At 45.4% G+C, this 21,666-nt stretch overlaps 1 protein-coding gene and 1 pseudogene across 1 annotated transcript; both read left to right on the top strand.

Annotated features, from left to right (window-relative positions):
- The first annotated feature begins 3,142 nt into the window (after nucleotides 1–3,142).
- Nucleotides 3,143–3,260, top strand: LOC148507564 (5S ribosomal RNA; annotated as a pseudogene).
- A 557-nt stretch (nucleotides 3,261–3,817) lies between these two features.
- CHCHD2 (coiled-coil-helix-coiled-coil-helix domain containing 2) lies at nucleotides 3,818–17,976 on the top strand. The gene is made up of 4 exons (XM_088445939.1): nucleotides 3,818–3,945; nucleotides 5,417–5,663; nucleotides 17,399–17,558; nucleotides 17,672–17,976. The coding sequence occupies exons 1-4, from the start codon at nucleotides 3,896–3,898 to the stop codon at nucleotides 17,677–17,679; spliced, it is 465 nt and encodes a 154-aa protein (XP_088302065.1). The 5' UTR covers nucleotides 3,818–3,895; the 3' UTR covers nucleotides 17,680–17,976.
- Nucleotides 17,977–21,666: the final 3,690 nt, after the last annotated feature.

The following is a 21,666-nucleotide window of genomic DNA, read 5'->3' as shown; positions in this document are numbered from 1 at the left end:
ATATTAGGGAAAATAGCACCATTGTCAGATCGAAGCAGTACATATGTAGGACTAGTGATATTAGTAGTCCATTTGATGGTGTTAAGCAGCTACCAAAAAAAGAATGCACAAGCAGACTTTATTTGTGCTCCAAGTATATTAGATAAGTCACAAGAAATCATTAAACTTATTATGCATTGCACTTATTAAGTCACAAGAAATCATCAAACTTATTATACATGTATTGGTGTGTTCTTCTAACCTCCTATTTCAATGAGGAGGTACATCACAAATATTGATGCATTCATTGGAGCTGTTTCAGGGACATATGGAATTAGTCCGAAAGGAATGTCTTATAATGAACTAAGGCCCTGATTCAGAGCCGCTCGCTATTTGCGGTCGTTCTAAAACAAGGGGTGGCTATTCAAATGAACCGTTCGCTAATTGCGGTCTGTTCACGCCTCTAAGTCTGAACGAGCGAGCAAAACTTGCGGTTGTATTTTTGAAAAATACGCCCCCTTGCCGCTCGCACCATACGTCATGTCCGCTATTTATTAGATTAATCGAGTACATCGAACAGCGTATGAACTGCTCGCTATTCTTGTGGCTGGTTTTTTCAACCGCTATTTTGCGAGCAGTTCGGAGTAAAAAAAAACCAAGTGACGTGGTCAATGACGCTGCTGTATTAATTATGCACTCCCTTAAAACGCACGTTTTGACCTTTAAGCACGCCTGCGATCTAATTCCACACCCCCGTTTTCAAGCACCTTCCCCTGTTACCACCCACATACGCCTCCTTCTGTCACTCAAAATAGCAGGCATTCGCTATTTAGCGAACAAACGATTTTCGCCCGCACTGACTGGTTCGCGAATGCGTATTAAAAATAAAATCCGTACGCATGCGCAGATGTGCGAACATTGGTCAGAACGAACGAGCAGCCGCTTACGAGCGGCTCTGAATCAGGGCCTAAGATAGTAAAATCAATCATAGAATTTAATTTATCAGCATGCAATATGTAGTTGATGACTGATCCGATCATGTGACGTCAAAAGGGGGAGAGTTATCTCCTTGGTAACCGTCCGCTCTCCAATCACACTATACCATGCCCATATATTTAATTCATTAGCGTGAGGATTGAACTTCATTTACCAGCATGCAATACGGAGTTGATGACTGATCCGATCATGTGACGTCAAAAGGGGCGGAGTTATCTCTTTGGTAACCGTCCGCTCTCCAATCACACTATACCATGCCCATATGTTTAATTCATTAGTGTGAGGATTGAACTCCATTTACCATCATGCAATATGGAGTTGATGTCTGATCCGATCATGTGACTTCAGAAGGGGCGGAGTTATATGTTTGGCAACCGCCTGCTCTCCAATCACACTTGGTTGAGAATATGTATTTAAACCATTAGTCTTGGATTGTCGATACGGAGGAGGTGAACAAGCCCTCTGCCGGGCGAAACGCGCGTCCTCAGTGTCATTTACACTGTTTGGACTTCCAGCCAGTGCACGGGCTGGACGCCGCAGAACTTTGGTTGCAGGAGCGGTATTGTATTTCAAGCATTCAGTTATAGCAGGACCGCTGTGTCCTGTTATCCGCCTTTTTGCGGGGATTTATATGCAGGAGTGATCTACATTTATATTTTTATATATTGACACAGCAGGACCTTTGTGTCCTCGGACCAATATTTATGCCTTATTTAATCTTATAAGTAATCTCTTAGTGTGAATTGCTGATTACAGCTTTAACATCGTATATATTTATACACTAGAGATCAATTACCAATTCTGTCTTTGTCACCTGCACATGATTATGTGCTAAATCTGTTCACTATTTGTGATTCAATGCCTTATATATTCCACTTTTTTCTTTTATTATTGCTTTCAATTAAACTAGCTTATTAGCATCTAATTTTTCACAATCTCTCTTACCCTACAGGGGAGACATACAATGTGTCACTTATGTATATATTTATTGTGATAAATTGTTAGTTTGATCCTGCCAATCCTGTCCACCTCATTGGTGGATTTAATCATGCTAATAGATTGATTGATATGGGAACAAAGGAACCCACTGACTCAGGATTTGACGTATATCTGTTATCTTCATGTGACATTCATTATGTCCATATGACTTTTCCACAATGAATTCCTATTTAATCACTTATATCTGAGGATTTTACTTTCACAGAGACAGCGAGTTTTGTCCTTCATAATTGATGGTCTGACACCTGCTGTGTCATCTATTATCTGTTTATTTGGTTTTTGATTACAACTATTAGTTGGTGTTATAGATCTCTCCATTTATTTATTTTTTTCAATACTGCTCCGAATTTGATTGATTTTACTATCTTAGGCCCTGATTCAGACCCACTCGCGAGCGGCTGTCCGCTCGCAAGTGGGTCGATGGTCTGCACTGCGCATGCGCACGACGGAGGGAGCTCCGTCGTGCTCATGCGCGACGAGCGAAGGACTTTCCTTCGCTCGGGCGTTCCCAAGGGAACGCCTACCATCAGAAGCCGGCCCCACTGACATCACTAGTGATGTCAGTGGGAGTGATTTTGGCTCTGATAGAGCCAAAATCACTCCTGGCCTTGCGGTTGAGAAACTCAACCGCAGGCTTCTGCTCGCAGTGGCGATGGTCGCGATGGTAAAGACCATCGCGACCATCATCCTGCACGCTCGTATATGCTGTGGGTGGTGACCCACAGCTATACGAGCGTCCGGGAGGACGCTCCATATTTATGGAGGTGTGCCCTGATTCAGAGCGAGCGCTCTGGTCAGAGCGTCCGGCTCTGAATCAGGGCCTTAGTTCATTATAAGACATTTCTTTCGGACTAATTCCATATGTCCCTGAAACAGCTCCAATGAATGCATCAATATTTGTGATGTACCTCCTCATTGAAATAGGAGGTTAGAAGAACACACCAATACATGTATAATAAGTTTGATGATTTCTTGTGACTTAATAAGTGCAATGCATAATAAGTTTAATGATTTCTTGTGACTTATCTAATATACTTGGAGCACAAATAAAGTCTGCTTGTGCATTCTTTTTTTGGTAGCTGCTTAACACCATCAAATGGACTACTAATATCACTAGTCCTACATATGTACTGCTTCGATCTGACAATGGTGCTATTTTCCCTAATATAACTACAGCCATACTATGCGTGATTGCCCAATCCCGTCTGATCTTGGAAGCTAAACTGCATTTGGCCTGGTCAGTACCTGGTAGGGTGACCTCCAGGGAATACCAGGTGCTGTAGTTCAAGATATATCTCAGCACGTTTGGCTGTGTGTACGGGTGACACTTTCACCGCCCGCTGGTTACTGACTTTTCGCAACTGGGCAGGCAAATGTAGATGCCGGAAAACAGCCGCGCGGCCAGCACTTTACTCGGATTTCTCCCAGAAGAGTGTGAGAAATCCTTTAGCCCAACCAAACATTGAGTTGAATTGAATAGCTTCGGGAGCTCTCTCCCAGGGCATCAGATTTGGTAACAGAAATGGTATCAGATTTGGGTGACAGCTCAGTGGTTACTAACTGGAGTTGATAAAAGTTGGTAATGTATTTAGAAGCGGACAGATGTCTCTAACACAGGGTATGTAACGGCTCCAGGCTCCTTTTATATGTACTGACTGAATGTTATGTGACTGAATGTGACGTGAGAGCGAGTACGGCTAAACACGTAACAATTCTGCTGCGTCACGTCATAACCTTCATCAGAGTTCAAAGATTCTAGAACGTCGTTGTCCAGCCAATAGGCGTCCTGCTGCGTCACCGGGCTAGGGGCGTGGTATGAGTGATGCGGCAGAGGTTATATAAGCGCATGGCCGGCGTGATGACGCAATGACACTGACACTGCCGTGGTGAAGGACGATTAGGTATCGTATAGAGCGCAGCCATGCCTAGGGGAAGCCGCAGCCGCACCTCCCGGATGGCCCCGCCGGCCAGGTACAGTATAGAACAGCCTTGAAGGGTCTATTGTTAGGTTATGTGGGCGGCTGTATGAGCGCAGGAAGGTGACCTTCCGGCAGCGGCCTTTACGACATGTAGTTCAAGGCCCCCCGGAACCCGGTAGGACGCGCAAGTCGTTATCTTTGCACCACATGTAACAGTACTATAGAGCCTTGTCCTTTGTACACCCGGGACCCGGCTCTGACCGCTGTGTAGTCACAGGGCGTGCAGGGCAAGTATGGCACATGTAGTGCTACCGGTGTCTCTGCTACATATTATCTACACTGAGGTGACGGACCATAACATGTGAGGAAAATGTGTCCTATGTGTGAGCCGCAGATCGTGATAAGTTTCCTTATATACATCATCAGTGCTGTCACTTTTCTATTGTGTAAGGCAGCGGTGGGGAACCTTTTTTCTGCCAAGGGCCATTTTGATTTTCATAAAATCATTCGCCGGCCATACAAACTTACACATTTCCAATGAGGAAAAAACATAATGTACATAAGGCTTTACATGATAAAAAAAAAAATAAGTTACGTATAACTCGAATTTTTTTTAATTTAAGATGCTGTAGTTCTGTCTTTAGATAAGTCAGATAATGGAGATTACATATAGCTGCAAAGATGTGACGAAGACTGGGCTAGCGGGCTTGCAATCATTTATATTAAATAGTACTAGGGAGGGAATGGAGCTATTAGGACACTTACTGGGCAGGGTGAGTACATCAGCCAAACTGGAGATTGTGCTGTCTACCCACAGCCCCAGGATCCAAGCACTTTGTTTTTTGCAGGTGTTGATGCTTAGTCCTCCTCTCTCCCCTGAACAGCAGCAGGCTGTCAGAGGCAGAGTGAGAGCGTAATCAGTGTCAGCCGCAGCTGTTACGTTAGGTAGAAACAGTCAGTGTCAGCAGCAGCCGGTCCCGGTGGTCCATCTCTCTCGGCTAACAGCACCTGGAAGTGCAAATTTCGGAGGCTGGGTCATCAGGCTGTGGACTGTGAGCAGGCAATGTAAGCCAGCACGGCTGAGAGGGAGAGCGCCACAGCTGGCTGTGCCGGATGATATCCTCTTGCGTGCCGTATACGGCCTGCCGATCGGAGGTTCCCCCATCCCTGGTGTAAGGCATAACTAAAGATTTAAGGAAAGTCAATAATTGGTGCAACATATCTGCTTCTATTTACGATATTTGTTGATATGCATAACAGTAGGTGTGTTTTTTTATTCATTAGTCTCTGTGCAGAAATTAAAGCTGTATAAAGAGCATCTAAAATATATTGAAGTTGTATCTGTGTCCCATACGCTAATGTTTCTGCTTAATTCAGTAGTAAAACTGGTGTCACACTAGTGTTTTCCCAGATACTGTAGGAAGCTGCAGAATTTTAAAGATCTTCCCAGTTACATATCACTCGTAGACAATTTGGTTAAGCTTGACAAACTCTTCTGACTTAATTTTTATTTTATTTTTCAGCCGTGCACCTGTAATGAGGCCAGCCCCTCCTCGTGCAGCACCCCCGCCTGCTCCTGTAGCTGCTGCTCCTTCAGCACTTGGACCAGCAGCAGCCCCAAGACAACCAGGTCTGATGGCACAAATGGCTACCACCGCTGCTGGTGTAGCAGTTGGCTCAGCAGTGGGGCACACCTTAGGGCATGCCATCACTGGTGGGTTCGGTGGTGGAAGCAGTTCTGAGCCTGCAAGATCAGACACCACTTACCAGGTAATGTTTGGAAAATGCTAAAGTTTAACCTTGTCTGCATTGAGGGTTTGTAGAGTTTCTTCTGTTTTTCCTTATACCAAATCTTTTGTATTGATAGGACAGATATCAATGGTGTTAAACTGCAGAGGTGAACTTTTCTGAAATGTTTGAGAAAAGGCACCCTCTGGGCGTTAACGCGCAGGGAAAAGCCATTGGGTTAGCGCTCAGAGAATATGCTAATAGAATTGCATTTCCACGCAAGGCTCGGGTTCCACAGCTAACTAAGTTCCCTCCATGATGTTATTTACCTTGAAAAGTGTTTATGAAGTGCAGCCCCTAGTATGTGCACTTGTTTTCATTCAGAGGTGCTGTACACTATATTCCAATGACTTCACCACACCTCTATTGTATACATTTTCACAAGATTAAACCTTTTATCTGAAATGTCTTAAAGAAGGCAGTCACCTTACAATCTTAAAAAGGAGGGATTTATTGAATTGCTGTTTAGTCCCATCTTTTGAACTCCTAACAAGAAATTCAGTGGTTTTGATTTGGTATTCTTAGCTTAGAGAGGAGTTTAAAACCGGGGATATTGTTTACAGCATGTATCTGTACCCCTTGTTACACACTATAACAAATATAATATATAGGCAGGGCTCAAATTCCCACAAGGCACATACCTAGGGTTGAGTATTACATGAGGCTATAACTGAAAACTGGGGAACTCAGTCTTTCAATAATAGCTGTGGCTGACTCAACCTCCTGTAATCCTGCTGCTGCTTCTAGTGGATTGGGTGGAGCTTAAGGTATCAAATGTTTTGTGCAACTGGATTAATTCTAAATCAGTCCATGTTTATAGCTTTATTATATAATGTACTTTCTACTGAGAAAAAAAGTTGCGTTTTTATCCTATCAAAGTATAAGAGGTCTCCTAAATTGGATGCCAGAGAATTGACATATGTCGAAGTGACTGTCATTTCATTTTTCATTGGGACTCCATGGGGTCAATCCAATTAGGTGCGAGTTGGCTTGTGCGAGCCATTTTTATGGCACACCCAGAGTGCGAATTGCAGTTGAAATCCAATTCCAAACTTGCATTGCTATTGCAATAAACTCTGCAGGTTTTAACCGCTGGCTAAACCCTGCCACTAATTGGATATCCCCCTAAGGGTGTTCTCCCCAGCTGTAAGTGTTTGAAAGCCAACCTTATATATTTAACTCAGAAGAACCAGAAACATAAGGATAAAAATAATTATTATAGGGGGTAGTACAGTGTTTCCAATTCCAGTCCTCAGGGCACCCTACATGCTTATTTTTCAGGTCTCCTCTCAGTCACAAGTAAAATAATTAATTTCACCTTTGAAATGTCATTAATGAGTACATGCCCTCCAACAAGCAGATATAGGAAATAAATGGCACATTAAAGACTTCATTTGTAAAACAATGGTGTGTATATAATATAAAATCAAAATTTGTTTTCAGAGTTAAGATACACGTACACCATGTTAAGAAAATAAATTGCCCATATGTGTTAATAATAATATAGCTGGTATGCTGCTATTACCAGTATTCCAGAATCTGAATAATGAAAATGTAATGTAGAAGGAAAATGCTAATGAAATGTAGAACATATAATTCCAATAGAGATGCAAAATGAGTGGTGCTGTGAGAGATTGTGCAGCACTAACATCCCTGACGATAAGCACAGGGAAATAGTCGCTTGATTTTGTACTAGATTTGAATAAAATTTCTCTTTTAATATGCTACACTACTATGGTTCCTCCTATACCTTTTATATTATTAAGGCCTTTCTAAGCTACCCAATGCAATAGTTTATATGGGCAAACCACACTTCTGATGTTTCCCAATTTACCTGTCCCATGAAGTATGTGCCTTAGTCAGAATTCATAGGTGGAGTTCAATTCCTGGGAATTTCAAAGGTGTTTTTAGCATTTGCACATGGTTATGTTTTAGGTCCATCATAAATACGTATGAACAATGACTAGTCAATTTGCAGATTTACAAATGTATCCCAGGTTAGGTGCAATGTGGTTTGTGTAATCTTCAGATATACACATATTATATACTTAGATTATAGGAACATGTTTGATCATGTTTTTGTGCAACAGAAATAGTCTGGATCATGATTGAAAACACGCCTTCCTTTGATGGCATGTCTTGTTCCATGGTTCATGCAAGTAAGATGCAAATGCAAAATCATGCACTTGGGTCTTAAAAACCCAAAGGCTGAATATAGTATCAAGGGTACTATAGTGTAAACTACAGAGGAGAAAAGTGACTTAAGGGGCCTATCCACTAGGCGGCCTGAAAGACTGAACGTCTAGCGTTCAAACCTTCAGGTCACCGCGGTGCCCGCACTGAACGTCATTGAGTGCAGGAGTCCGACCTCCTATATCTGAACATGCCGAACCTGATGAGCGTCGTCAGGTTGACGGGCATGTTCCGTAGATAGTCGGGGTCGGCAAGGATCCAGCGTGCACGCGCTTCGCTGGTCCTTGCTGGCTATCCATTACACAACTTTGTGAACAATGGATTGTTCACAAAGTCGTGTAATGGATAGGCGCCCCTTTAGGAGAACTATTTCAGATGACCTGAAAGCTGGGAAGCAATGCAACGAAAAAGGCAAGTCAGATGCTTGGTGTCATAGGGAGAGGCCATATCTCCAGAAGGATATAAATACATTAAAGACTGTACAAATCAGGGCAACTAAAATGGCCTACAACACAAAACTTACCAGGAAAGACTAAAATATCTTAATATGTATAGTTTGGAGCAGGGAAGGGATATCTGTGGCGTTGCTGATGCACGGTAACCTTTGTTTCCAGAGCTGTTTATAATCACGACCACCATGAAATTCATATCTAATCTGTAAAGATATTTACTGATTTGACTGTTGCTTTGCCTATGGCTCCTTTGTCTTGTTTCTCGTAATCCACATTCTTTCCACTTAAGCTAGGTACACATTTGTCCGATGTGACGGTTGTTCCAATCTCACTTATCCCAGAATGATGGCATGATATATCATGGCGGGATTGTAGCCAAATAATCGTTGCTCCTGTACACTATGTGGAGTCGTGCGTACACACTAAATGTTGTGCACCACATCGTCCCATCTGACGTGCAGCACATTAGATGGGACAATGCGATGAATGACGTGTGTAAACAAATGATTGGGTGTACAGCCAATAGGATGGTTGTACAGATTGCTTGATATATCGTATGGTGTGTACCCAGCCTACTCTATCAGTTGGGGTACTACAAACCTCACTCCCGGGACCTTTGCTCTTCGCTATCTATACCACATCTCTTGGAAAACCAACCTCGTGCTTCTATATCACCTATATTCAAATGATAAAAATGTATATAACTGCTTGATCTTTCACTTTACTGAATATCTTTTTGCGATTCCTTCTGGTCCTCTTTGCATCAGTCAACAGAACCCACTTACATCTACATTTTTATTGTTGAGAACAAAATAAACCCTACTTCTCACTCTTGCTGCCTAGGTGTGCCATTCTTGTTTCAGAATTATTTTCACCACATTTCCAGAATATGCACGTATCTCACACAAGAATGCAAAAACACTAATTCTCCTCCTTTTAATATCTAGCTTTGATTATTGCATTTCATTTTTTACTGGTCTCCCCCTTAACAATTCTGTGCCTCTCTTCCTCACTCATTAATTGCTCCCATTCCAGGTTACTGAGAATTACTTTTAACTGCTTCCGCCCTGTGGTATTCACACTCTTTAACAACTAGATTTTCATCTAGTCTCCAAACCATTAAACATACCCCAAAAACACACCTCCCTTCATCAGGGAGGTAATTACATTAGCAAACCCCTGCCCCCAAACCCCAATTGGAAAGCATTGCTGTGCATGCTGGCACTAGACAAATGTACTAGTAATATCGAGATACATTTAAATAGAGTATACATAGGGTCGGCTTAAATTAGCTTCGAAAAGCCGCTTTTTGGCAAGAAGTTTTCGCACGTGAGAACTTTTCGCTCAAAAATGCATGTCGTACAATCCTATTGACAAAGTTTTCGCGCATACAAATTCTCTATAGACCAAACTTGGTGAACTGTTTTTACCATCTCGGAGCAGGTGAAAAGTTTGTTTTATTGAAAATGTTTTCCAATTGATCAATACAATATAACAATAAAACAAACAATAAAAAAAATAATTATCACTTCAAAATCGTAAAACCTATCCATCACAAATATAGAACACCTAATATAATTAACTTTTGCAAAATTTACAGCATATATAAACAAATTATATAAGTATACGGAAAAAAGAGAATTAAAAACTCAGTGCAGAATGGTATCAAAATCATCTAGTACAGAATATACAATCTATATTACGCTAGAGCATTTTTGCCTCAAAATGTGGGGACTTCGTTAGGTAACAATTTTTTTTTAATTGACTTAATTTGGCCATTTTGGGGTGGAAAATTGGGTTTAAGTACTGGGTTAGATATTTTGGGGGGCTGTATGGGTGGGACATGTGTTTTAAACATTGCAGGTGGCTGCACATGGTGTATTTTTAAAACATTTTTAAGTGCACTTTTATGGCTCAAAAATGTGCACCCATTTTAATGTACCCCCAATTTAACTACAGCATTTATTTTGTAAAAAAAAAATATAGCTTTTCTACTTCAGGGTCCATAGGGTATCCACAGGATACCTTGGGTATAGGTGTGACGTCATTCGCAGGGCACCAAAGAGTTAAGCTTTCAGCCTCCCAGGATGCACTAGGTCCCCCTCCTATACCCCGCCCCCGGGCCAAGGCACCTCAGTTTAGTTTGGTGCCCGGCCGGAGTCGGGTGCACCTGTTGGAGTGGGGGCTAGAAGAGCCCCTGAAGCTTTTTCTTCATGCAGTTGTGGCTGCACATCTGGATGAACAGCATGGACAGTCAGTCCTGACGTCCATGCTGTCTTCCCTACACCCCGCCGGTACCAGAACGCCGGTACTGATCCGGGGATGCTGGTGGGCGTCTGGGGTCACAGCTAGCGGTGACCCCAGATGCTCCGGACCATGGCCGGATTCAAGGGGGACAGAGGTAAGCAGCGGGGTCCCGCGGTGGGTCCCCGCTGATCACATGGTCCTAAGTCCCCAGGCAGGGGGCTCCCTGGGGACTGGCTGCAGCGTGGAGCCAGGCGACCAACCTGCGCTTCCACTACCCCCTGGGACAGCGGACCGCAGCAGAGCGGTAGCGCTGCGGCGTCCCAGGGGTTAAATGCATGCCAGGGGAGCGCGCCTTCCCTGTCTCACAGCCGGCGCCTCCCCCGCTGCACACAGCCCTCTCTGCATGCTGCCGACTGGTCCTGTGGCAGCGCTCCTCCCCCAGGCCAGCCTCCTCTCTGCTCCTCGGCGGCCATCTTCTCCAGAACGCATGGTGAACGCTGCTGGAAGCGCTGGACGGAAGCATCGTGGTCTGGGTCCCCCCGCATACCTCTCCTCCGCTGTGGCTCAGGTCTGTGTATGCAGCGCTGTGTCCTACCAGGCCCTGTGTCTGTGTAGTTGAGTAATCAGCGCTGTTAGTGCAGGAATTGTTATTTCTCTGCATTGTATGTGACTGTGCTAGCGCTGCCTGTAACTTTTCTTCTCTAAACTGTCAGCTTTATTACTGTCCCTGTTCTTCTGCTAAAGCCCTTGCGGTGCGGTGCTGCAGGGTGGTCTCTCGCCTATTTAATACTTAATTGGTGAGAGAGGTCACATACGTGGTGCCATCATGTCTGAAAGTGATTTTCCCCTCCGGCTACAGTGTACCACGTGCAAAGTACCGTTAGCGGAGGGGGAGGGTAGCGCGGAGGGCCTTTGCCGGCAGTGTTTGTCCATGGCGCGGCCTATTACGGTTACAGCACCGGTACAGGAGCCGCCCTGGGCTTGTTTCGCTCAGGCGTTAACAGCTTTAGTGGGCCAGTTAGCTCCGCAGCCCGCGTTTACTCCGATGGGTTTGTCCCAGCAGTCTGTGGTGTCGTCACCCATGCAGGGGTTCCCACGACAATTGGTGGTACCCCACAGTCTCCCTATTTCCCCGCTCCCGGGTTCTCAGGAGCCAGCGTGGGTTAACTCCCTGACGAGTTCTGTACAGCACTTGTCGGATGTGTTGCAAGGGGAGTCTGTGATGCGGCCTCATAAAAGGCCGGTGGCGTCTCTGTCCGCTCCTTATGAGGATGACGAAGGGACGTCTGATGATGGGGAGATTCTGGATCCTTACGATCAGGAACCTCTCCATACTAAGGACGCTGATGCTAAGTCCAAAGTATATATTCCTGGACTTATTCGGGCGGTCCGCACAGCCTTGGTGATTGAGGACGAAGTTCCCCCAGCGGCTAAATCTAAGTATGCCTTTTTCAAAGATGTGAAGGGCAATGCCACAGTCTTTCCTCTTTCGGGTCAGTTGGTGGACCATTTAGAGGAGGCGTGGAAACAACCTGGCAAAAGATACCAGCCGCAGAGACGCCTGGCGGTGGCTTATCCGTTCGCGGATAATTATTTTGCTAAGTGGGAATCCCCTCCACAGGTGGATTCTCACGTGACCCGTCTTGTCCGTAGTGCCACATTGCCGATGCCATCCATGTCCTCCCTTAAGGATGCTACGGACCGCAAGGTAGAAATCTGCCTGAAGTCCGCTTATTCCCTTGCAGGGGGGGCAGCACGGCCGGCTATGGCCATTTGCTGGGTTGCCAGAGCGATGGAGCGCTGGGCGGATTCATTAGAGGCTTCTTTTGAATCCGACTGTCCGGCCGAACAGGCGGAGTTGATTGGCAATCTCCGTGATTCGGCCACCTACATCAACGAGGCGGCTCTAGACATTAGTACTCTGGTGTCTAGAATTTCTTCAGCAGCGGTAGCTGCTCGTCGCACCTTGTGGCTGCGATCCTGGAAGGCGGACGCAGATTCCAAGAAAGGTCTGGAAGCGTTGCCGTTTACCGGAGAAGTTCTCTTCGGTCCGGATCTGGATAAGATTGTGGCCACGCTGGCGGCAGCCAAATCTGCTTGTCTCCCGTCGGCCGCTGCTCCTTCTGGTTCGGGACCATCGTCCTTTCGGTCATCTAGGGCCCAGGGCAGGCCCAAACCAATGTCGTTTCCTCGACAGGCTGGCCCTAAGAAATCGGTCAAGCCCCGGAAGCAGGCATGGAGTACCAGACGTCCGGCCCCCAAGCCAGATGACAAGCCTGCGGCCTGACGGTCCGGGCCTCCCTTTGGGGGATCCCAGGGTGGGAGGCCGCCTGCTACAGTTCGCCCAGTGTTGGTCGACCACTACGACAGACACTTGGGTTCTGGAGGTGGTTTCCCACGGATACGCCCTCTCCTTCCGGCACAGACCCCCGGCTCGCTTCTTCACCACGGGTCTCCCATCAGACCGGAACAAGGCTACGGAGCTGCGGAAGGTATTGCACACTATGCTCCAGGCTGGAGTTATAGTGGCTGTTCCATTCTCCCAGAGGGGCCAGGGTTTCTATTCAAATCTATTTTTGGTACAGAAACCCAATGGGTCATATCGTCCGATTCTCAACCTCAAAGCACTCAACAAGTCTTTGCGGGTCCCGAAGTTTCGGATGGAGACCCTACGGTCCATCATTCTGGCGCTGGAACCTGGGGACTACTTGGTGTCATTGGACATACAGGACGCTTACCTGCATGTCCCTATTCTTTTGCGCCATCAACAGTTCCTCAGGTTTGCAATCCGCAGCGACCACTTCCAGTTTCGGGCGTTACCTTTTGGCCTGGCAACAGCACCACGTGTTTTCACCAAGGTGATGGCGGTCATGGCGGCTTCTCTGCGGCTGCAGGGAGTCCGCATGTTGCCGTATTTGGACGACCTGTTATTGGTGGCAGGATCTCCAGAGCTCCTGTTACGCCACTTGGACCTGACCATTGCACTGCTGCAACGGCACGGCTGGCTAATCAACTGGCAGAAGTCCACTCTAATCCCGTCCCGGAGGATTCTGCATCTTGGAGCCTTATTGGACTCGGGACAGCAAAGGATCTTCGTGACGGAGGACAAGATCTCTGCTTTACAGTCAAGGGTGCGCAGTTGCCTGCACAGCCGCCGGGTGTCCTTACACTCGGCGATGAGGTTACTGGGCTCCATGGTGTCGGTGTTCGACATGGTGGAATACGCCCAGTTTCACTCCAGACCTCTGCAGCACCTGATCCTGTCCAAGTGGAACGGGCTGACTCAGTCTCTGAAGTCCCAGACGATTGTGCTCACCCAGGAGGTTCGCCTGTCCCTTGCGTGGTGGTTACAGACGACCCACCTCAACAAGGGACGTCCGTTCTGGGTTCCAAATTGGGTCCTGTTGACAACGGACGCCAGTCTTCGGGGCTGGGGAGCAGTTTCGGGTCCACACTTGTTCCAGGGCAGGTGGACGCCGACAGAAGCGGAGCTTCCAATAAATATCTTGGAACTCCGTGCGGTCTTCAATGCTCTCCAGCAGGCACAGCGGTTTCTCCAGGGTCGCCCGGTGCAGGTCCAGTCGGACAACGCTACCACCGTGGCTTACATAAACAGGCAAGGAGGAACTCGCAGTCGGGCGGCTCTCGTAGAGGTCTCTCGGATCCTGGTTTGGGCGGAGCGCAATCTTCCGGCCATATCAGCGGTCTTCATCCCGGGAGTGCTAAATTGGGAGGCGGACTTTCTAAGTCGCCAGGACGTTCATCCGGGGGAATGGTCCCTGCACCCGGACGTTTTTCAACTACTGGTGGACAGGTGGGGTCTTCCAGAAATCGACCTCATGGCGTCCCGGCACAACAACAAGTTGCCGGTGTACGGGTCTCGCACAAGAGACGAAGGGGCGTCTCTGGTGGATGCTCTGTCCGTCCGGTGGACGTTCCGGTTCGCATACCTGTTCCCTCCGGTCTCCCTTCTTCCACGGGTAATCCGGAAATTCAAACAGGAAGGAGGGACGCTCCTGTTGATAGCTCCCGCGTGGCCCAGACGGCACTGGTTCTCAGACCTTCAGGGTCTGTCCGTGGACAGTCCTCTGCGGTTGCCGCTACGACCGGACCTTCTGTCTCAGGGTCCTTGCCTTCACCCGGACCTGACTCGGCTGTCTTTGACGGCGTGGCTGTTGAGACGGCCATGCTGAGGTCCCGGGGGTTTTCCAGCTCTGTGGTGCGTACCATGTTACGAGCTCGGAAACCGTCTTCCGCGAGGATATACCATCGCGTGTGGCATACGTTCTTCCAGTGGTGTCGACCGAGAGGTTATGCACCGCGGGAGTTTCGTCTGTCTCGGATTCTCGCCTTCCTGCAAGCGGGACTAGATCATGGGCTTCGCCTTGCTACTTTGAAGGTACAGGTTTCGGCCCTATCTGTCTGGTTTCACCGTAGGATTGCTACAATCCCGGATGTGCGCACCTTTATGCAGGGTGTTCTCCGCATTCAGCCGCCCTTTGTTCCACCTGTGGCACCTTGGGATTTGGCTGTGGTCCTGAGGGCTCTCCAAGGACCGCCGTTTGAACCACTGGGCTCAGTGGATCTTAAATGGCTAACAGCTAAGACTGTTTTCCTTCTGGCCATTGCTTCGGCCAGACGTGTTTCTGAGTTAGGGGCTCTTTCTTGTAGACCCCCTTTCTTGGTTTTTTATGGGAACAGGGCAGTGCTCCGCACTCGGCCCGAGTTTCTTCCCAAAGTTGTTTCCCGGTTTCATGTTAACGAGGAAATAGTTGTTCCGGCCTTTAACTCACCTGGACTTTCAGTGGGTGAGGCCACTTTGGATGTTGTGCGGGCCTTAAGGACTTATGTTGACCGCACTTCTTCGTTTAGGAAGTCGGACGCTTTGTTTGTCCTCTATGGCTTCTGTAAAAAGGGTTGGCCTGCTTCAAAGCAAACTTTGGCAGCCTGGATCCGTATGGCTATTTCTGAAGCTTATCTTCATGAAGGCCTACCGGTCCCTCCTTCTCTGAAGGCTCATTCCACTAGGTCTGTGGGTCCTTCGTGGGCAGCTCGACGTGGTGCCTCGGCAGTTCAGATCTGCAAGGCTGCTACGTGGTCTTCTGTCCATACCTTCGTGAGGTATTACAGGTTTGACACCTTCGCCTCTCAGGATGCTTCCTTCGGGCGGCGGATTCTCATTTCTGCACAGGAGCGTCCCCACCCTTAAAGGATACTGCTTTGGGACATCCCCAAGGTATCCTGTGGATACCCTATGGACCCTGAAGTAGAAAATATGAGATATGGTAAGAACTTACCCTTGTTATCTCTATTTCTACGAAGTCCATAGGGTTCCACAGGACTCCCGCCCTGTCGCACCTGTGCTGCAGATGGGCTTTGCTCTGGTCACCGGTTTTCCGTCTCCCTCTGGTGAGAATGTGATTCTTGTATGTGTCCAGATCTTTGTTCTCTCTTCCTTCTCCTCCTCCGGCCTATGGCTTGGTAACTAACTGAGGTGCCTTGGCCCGGGGGCGGGGTATAGGAGGGGGACCTAGTGCATCCTGGGAGGCTGAAAGCTTAACTCTTTGGTGCCCTGCGACTGACGTCACACCTATACCCAAGGTATCCTGTGGAACCCTATGGACTTCGTAGAAATAGAGATAACAAGGGTAAGTTCTTACCATATCTCATATTTTTACCATTTTTAGACACTTATGCAAATATGCATAGAACAGCCATTTGACACAAATTAAGAACCCCAAATACTTTTAATAGGGCCACTAATACACTTCTAAACTGATTTTAAACCTACTAAGTGGTGCAGACAGATTTGCCCAAATTCACCTGTACCTATTGCTGGTTACTCCAAGAACAGTTTTTGTGCGAATGCGTCTTTGCTTTTGTAATTCGAAAAATGGGGGCTCACATAGACAAAAGATACGAAAATATCTCCCCAAAACACACGAATTGTGCGAAAACTTATCCGATGTAAAGTTTTTGCTTTTTCGCGTGTAATTGAATCCCCCATAATCTGATAATGTACTAGTAGGTCTTACCTATTACCTGCCCCAATCATTACAGACTCGGTACGCTCTGTCCTATGTCTGATGCACACAGACTATAAATATATAATTGTATTAATTTCTTAAAGCCTACCTTTGCCATATACAAGGTCAATTTATCAAACTTAAAGCTAGGTACACACTAGACGACTTGCAAACGATACAATGTCGTTAACGATTTCCCTTGAACTCCTGGGCAAACAATCTAGTGCATACACACACTGTGCAATCTAACAAACGACCAAACTAAATATCTTGCATCATTTGGTGGTTACATTATTAATTATATAATGTAATAATTTTGCCTGATCGTCTGGTAAGCATAACACTGCATGATCTGATGGGAATCGTTAACGAGATTGACAGATCTTCCTGCATGTACTGAAGATGCAACGAACGACGCTGCGGGAGTGCGCATAGTGCTTACACTCTTGGCGATTTTAATGATTTGTCATTCTGATGCGTCTGAATCGGCCAATTCGTTCAACATATCGTCTAGTGTGCAGGGGCCTTTTATTCTTTAGTGAAAAACACGATTAGCCAAAGGTGCAGTAAGGAAATACAAACCAATAAATTAAAGTTGTCTGGATAATGATTTAAAAAGCTCTCTGTATTCTGTTAGAATATCACCAAGCACCAGTTACACAAATATAGGTAGGTTTTACATACATTAACTAATATAACTTATGGAGACACTGGTTTAAATTGTTTTTGATGGGATTTATTTGACTCTTTGCTCCTAATTGTTTCTAAAATACCTATTGCCGCCTTGATTTACTTGTAGGAACCTGCTGCTTCTCAACCAATGTATCAACAGCCACAGTCTCAGAACACAGTATGCCAGTATGAGCTGAGGCAGTTCTTGGAGTGTGCTCAGAATCAGAGTGACCTGTCTCTGTGTGAGGGATTCAGCCAGGTGCTCAAACAGTGCCGCTTTGCAAATGGTAAATATGGATACATGCTTTTTTTTACTTCTGGACATACTATGCTGATATTGTTTTTCATTTCTCACAAGTTTACAAATGTGTTTTTTTTTGTTTTTTAATTCCTGTTGTAGGATATTAATGAACGTATACGTCGACATAAATACGTGCATGTTGTCGGAAAGAATGTACTGGACCTGAAGACTTATCATGATCCAGCGAACACTCAGTGGGCTCATTCTGCTCTTAGCAGGTGTTCAAGATATGCTGTTTCAGGGAAATACATGTATGTGGAGATTAGATTTCTTCCTCAGAACACACAATACAACTTGAAAGATAATGGATTTGGAGAAGGAGCTCTGTAACATGAGTATATTTTTATTTGTCATTTTTGTTGGATTTTCTTTTTCTATTTAAATAAATCCTTTCCATCTCTGGATTCTAGTTTTCTTGTCAATGTTTGGTAATGTCGAACCAACAAATATCCAATGCATTGGTGGAACATGGCACATTTTTAGCAGGTGTATAGAAATTATAGTCCTGTCTATTTATAGGTAAAATATATGTATTTGCATAGTTCATTGTTCTTTACCTATAAACATGTAGGAGAACAAAATTCCTATTCTCTTTGGGGGGAATTTCAATTTGTTTTTTTTTTCAGGTGCACCCCTAAGATCAACACAATTGTTGCTCTGATCGGGTGTCCATTATTTTTGACGTGCCCAAAAGCATTGAGACATCTAAAAGTACGTGTTAAGGGGCCAATCCATTACCCGACTTTGTGAACAAGCTTACTAAAACCAGGAGGTTTTGGTCGCATTGTTCAGTCAGGTAATGGATAGCCGGTAAGGACCAGCGATGCGCTTGCGTGCTGGGTCCTTGTCGACCCCAACTGTCTACTGAACATGCCCGTCAACCTGACTACACTCGTCAGGTTCGGCATGTTCAGGGATAGGAGGTCGGGCTCGTTCACTGAATGGCGTTCAGTGAACGCCGTTCAGTGCGGGCACCGCACCTCGGCGACTTGAAGGTCTGGACGTTCAGACTTTCATGTCGCATAGTGAATATATTCCCCTTTAGGGCGCTCAAACAATGGACTTATCACACATTTCTGCCCGCCACCTTAGTAGGCTGCGAGCAGAAATGTGTGCAGCATCGGCTGTGGGCACCCAAACGATTGGATTGCAGTCTCTGGGCACAAGAAGAAATGCTGAATTTACCCCCTTTGTACATGTTAAACAGAGTTAATGAAAAACCTTTTTTTTTTTTTTTTTTTATAAGGATTAAACTGCTTAAGCAATACCAGAATATATGATTAGAAAGGTTCTCTGCATTTGAGGCAATACGACAGATCATTAAATATCCTATTTTGTGCACCTATGTTGGTTGCAGTGATAATGCATTCCTCAGTCATCTGCATTTCTTCACTGAAGATAGAAATACAATGTGGCCATAATTAGTTTCCCTATTCAGAGTGGTCTGTAGCTCTAAATATTTGACAGAATGCCGCCAAATTTAGTAAATATATTCAAGGATTCTATGGAATAAAATGTAGTTATGCAGTGTTCCAATAGGGAACTGTGCGAGGCAAAATGCATCAAAAGGTACCAACAAATTAATAACGTAAACCTCAATTTTTGTTTTCTTGTAAAAACTGAAAAAGAAGTTGAACTAACGTGCTAAAGGAATTACGGTGTCTATCCATTAACAGACATAGAAAAAACAGCACGATTACGACATTGTAATCGTGCTGACGTTTCTCTTGTCTGTGATGTGCCTACACTGAATGTTCAGTCATTCAGTGTAGGGACATCCATCATCCCCGTACATGCTGAACCTGACGTGATCGTCAGGTTGACCAGCATGTACGGGCGATGACAGATGTCGGAAACGACCAGCGGGTGCTCGCATTGCTGGTTGTTTCTGACCTAAATGTGCCCGATACATGCCTGATTTGCAAGCGATTGCACGATAATGACATTATCGTGCAATCGCCTGCAAATATCGCTAAATGGATACCCCCCTTAAGTCTCTCAGCTCACACCGTTATCACAACGTTCTATGGTTTTATCGCAAAAAAGTTCCTCTGTTGGCAGATTTTGGAACTAATTTTTTTTCATAATACTTTTCCCCATACCTTCAGTATTCTACTTAGTAAATTTGTTGGAATTCCGCCTGTAAGTGATACCAACAGCTCTGTATAGGGAAAATGTAATTATGGCCACATTGTAGTTTAGTCTTATTAGATATAATTTGGATAGGAGAGAGCTGAATGATTAATTTCCTGTACACAACACACAAGAAAATTATATTCTTAGAATACCATTAAGCTGTCTACAGGCAGTCAAGCCTCACTCTCCCAGCTGATTGTGAAATGAAACTAGAATTTAAGAGTGGCTCTGCTTAGCCAATTGTACATCATTAACCACTTAACTGGTTATATATATATATATATATATATATATATATATATATATTCACGAAAGGTCAGCACTCACTTTCAACCAGCACAGCAATTGCCTGGGGTGACCATTCAGTGATATCCAGTTGGTATCAAAAAGTATAAAGTACAAAAAGGAATGCACTCACCAGGGCTTCTCTTCAGGTTACAGAAAAAGTTAGCAGCCTACTTAATCAAGGCATAATAATGAAGTCACAAGGTTGACGTTTCGACCGCACAAACGTGGTCTTCATCAGGACACATACAAACAAGGCACAGGACACACGTGTCCTGTGCCTTGTTAGTATGTGTCCTGATGAAGACCACATTTGTGCGGTCGAAACGTCAACCTTGTGACTTCATTATTATTTTAAACATTTTAAATTTAATATAGAAAAATTATATATTGGACCATTGCAAATTTGCAATTCCCGGTAGCTGCTCCTCTGAGCAGCCTCTAGGTATACACTGGGGGGCTGAGGGTTGCTTCATTTGCATTTCCCCGGCGGCTGCTGGGTTGGGGAGTGCTGCGAGCTGCCCAATCAGCAGACACTGGGGGAGGGTGCAGGGATGCAGAGGTGTCGGGAGGTCCCGCTGCCATTGGCCTCTGCTTGAAGATTATATTCCAGCATGATCTAAAATGAACAGTACTTCTCATATCCAGTCCTGGGGACATATTATCAGTGCAGGTTTTCCATATCTCCTTGCTGGAGAACAAGTGTATTAATTCCTGACATTTTAAAAGATCCACAGGTGGTTCTAATCATAAGTTAAATAATTATGTGAGTAGACCTGGAAAACATGTACTGTTATCTTGCACAACCAAAGATATCGCTGATAGATTTGCCTCCAACTTTCTGTAGTGCAAGGCAAACGATTTTGGGTAGATATCTATGATCAATATTTCAGTGAAGTCATATCACAGGCAAATCGTCCAAGTTGGCCTGCATGTACGGTTGACCATAGATATCGTTATCGTTCATGCGGGAGCATGAGTCATTGGTCGATCGTTCACTGCATAAAAATGAATGATATATCGTTATCGCTCATAATATTTAGGAAAATCGTCCCCTGTGTAATGCAGCATTAGTGTGTCCCGGGAACTCCTATAAGAGGTAATTGAGAACTGCTTGACAGTGCCCTATCCAAGAAGGTCTCCTCCAAAGATTCTTGTTTCATTTTGGTCAGTAAGCAAACCATAGCACAGCAATAATGGGACAGGCAACCTGTGGTACTACTCATTCCAGCATGCCTTGCCATAGTTTTAGCAGGATCTAACCGCAAAACTAGCGGGGCATGTTGGGATGTGTAGTACCACAGCAGATGACGCTGACACACTTTTCCTACCCAAAATTCCCAAACCGCTTTCTTCATCTTCTGGGCATTGTATTTCTGGTATTTGATCCCTTACCACAAAATAGTCACCTTAAGGCGCATACACACTGTACGATGTGTCCAGTGAGCGACATCGGCAGCGACGGTTCCAGCATTGGTAAGTGCATACACACTTGCCAATGCCGGCAACAACAGTGGGGGGGGGGGGGGGGTCATGTTGCATTTGGCATCGCTGATATTCCCAGATTGAGCTGCATGTTCAGACGACTGGGAAATCGTTAACGACCCGCGGGAGTGCGTCGTCCATCGTTTAATGCATTCACACTGAATGATATATCGTTTAAAATTATCGAC

This window comes from Taudactylus pleione, unplaced genomic scaffold (assembly GCF_031769625.1).
Source record: "Taudactylus pleione unplaced genomic scaffold, aTauple2 ptg000391l, whole genome shotgun sequence".
In the NCBI taxonomy this organism is placed as follows: domain Eukaryota; kingdom Metazoa; phylum Chordata; class Amphibia; order Anura; family Myobatrachidae; genus Taudactylus; species Taudactylus pleione.
Note: the sequence above shows the minus strand (reverse complement) of the source record. Positions and strands in the feature narration are given on the sequence as shown.

Bases quoted from the DNA above. Each gene is read 5' to 3' on its own strand.
- CHCHD2 (XM_088445939.1), top strand. From the start codon at position 3,896: ATGCCTAGGGGAAGCCGCAGCCGCACCTCCCGGATGGCCCCGCCGGCC. The intron at 3,946-5,416 runs GTACAGTATAGA...TTTATTTTTCAG, and splicing joins CGGATGGCCCCGCCGGCCAG to CCGTGCACCTGTAATGAGGC. The intron at 5,664-17,398 runs GTAATGTTTGGA...ATTTACTTGTAG, and splicing joins GATCAGACACCACTTACCAG to GAACCTGCTGCTTCTCAACC.